This window comes from Monopterus albus, unplaced genomic scaffold, assembly GCF_001952655.1.
Source record: "Monopterus albus unplaced genomic scaffold, M_albus_1.0 scaffold103.1, whole genome shotgun sequence".
Lineage (NCBI taxonomy): Eukaryota > Metazoa > Chordata > Actinopteri > Synbranchiformes > Synbranchidae > Monopterus > Monopterus albus.
The window spans coordinates 1,705,098-1,706,439 of record NW_018127983.1 but is presented as its reverse complement, the minus strand read 5'-3'; the positions used below and the strand labels follow the sequence as shown (position 1 = coordinate 1,706,439).

Here is a 1,342-nt window from a genome sequence, read left to right as displayed (position 1 = left end):
CCACGTGTATCTGACGGCGATGCCGTGATTACCTCTGGTGAACTTTCCTAGCCACGTGTATCTGACGGCGATGCCGTGATTACCTCTGGTGAACTTTCCTAGCCATGTGTATCTGACGGTGATTTTCCCAGCCGTAGGTACCGGACGACTAGCGCTATACTAGCCCTGTCTTCTCGTTCCTGTGTCCCTCCTGTCTTCTCACCCGTCGTCGTTCTCTTGTCTATTCTCCTGCCTTGTCCTGGTCCTCTACTCTCCTGTTTCCTGCAATCCTCCTACTCATCTGCTCGTCCTGGTCTCCGCAACCATCTCTGTCCTACCTGGATTGTATATGTACATGGACTTTGTTTGACTCTGTTACCTTGTTTGTGTTTTTTTTTCCATTAAACCACCTTTTCTTACTAGCACCTGGGTCTGCATTCTTGAGTCCTACCTCAGTTCTCCCTCACCCTCCTTGTGAGGGGGACTAAATCATAACATCTTGTGAATGTTAAACAGTACATCTGACATGCTGATGGCTTTCCATTAGGTTATCGCTTGACTGGCATGATTTGCTGATCGTTCTGTATTACTCATTAATGATAAAGAAATATACCGTATAAGTCAGTAGTAACAATAAAGATAAATTGTTCACCTACATGTTATACTGTATGTGTAGGGGCCCATTTCAAAGCATTTACTCTGCCCCCACAGTGTAACCCCTACCCCATCCCTGGCTATAATCCCACAGCCTCTCACCTGCAGGGCCTGCACCTCATCCTGGTTTTCAGCCAGCTCCTGCTCCAGGCTGCAGACTTTTTGTCGCAACTGCTCCTTCTCTCTGGCTGCCGACATGGCCTCATCCTCCCTCCTCAGCCTCTCCATCTCCACCTGACAACAGCATGAATGTGACATGTGAATAACCTTACCATGATTGATCTTCACTCATGTGCCTCCCTGTAATGTGTATAGCAGAAGCCAAGCCCAGAGCCTCTTGGTTTTACTTCGGAACCTGCTCACCTTTACTTGGTCCAGAATGACCAACACTAAATGCATTATTTCAGTCTGGCCTGGCCTCTGTACATACAGCAGTTGTAAAATCAACTTTAAGATGCTTTTATTTGTATTTAAAGTGATCTGTGGTCCTTCATATATTGTAGATCTTTTAGCTCTTTTGACTGAGCTCTTTCGACTAACTGACTAACCAAAAGCTGTTTGCTGATGTATGTGTGTTCTATTTAGTCTGAACTAGAGACTACAAATTCATAATAGGAATGCCTGCATTACAAAACCGGTGGTATATATATATATATATATATATATATATATATGTTTATGTACTCCAGAAATAGAGAGACTCATGGAG

At 44.3% G+C, this 1,342-nt stretch overlaps 1 protein-coding gene across 2 annotated transcripts in view; it reads right to left on the bottom strand.

Annotated features, from left to right (window-relative positions):
• The window catches only part of crocc2 (ciliary rootlet coiled-coil, rootletin family member 2), a 42,655-nt gene that overhangs the window by 5,102 nt on the left and 36,211 nt on the right, over nt 1–1,342 (bottom strand). For both annotated transcript variants that reach the window (XM_020609901.1, XM_020609900.1), the window contains exon 34: nt 736–867. In XM_020609901.1, coding sequence (XP_020465557.1) covers nt 736–867 — 132 coding nt within the window. The remainder of the gene's footprint in view (nt 1–735; nt 868–1,342) is intronic.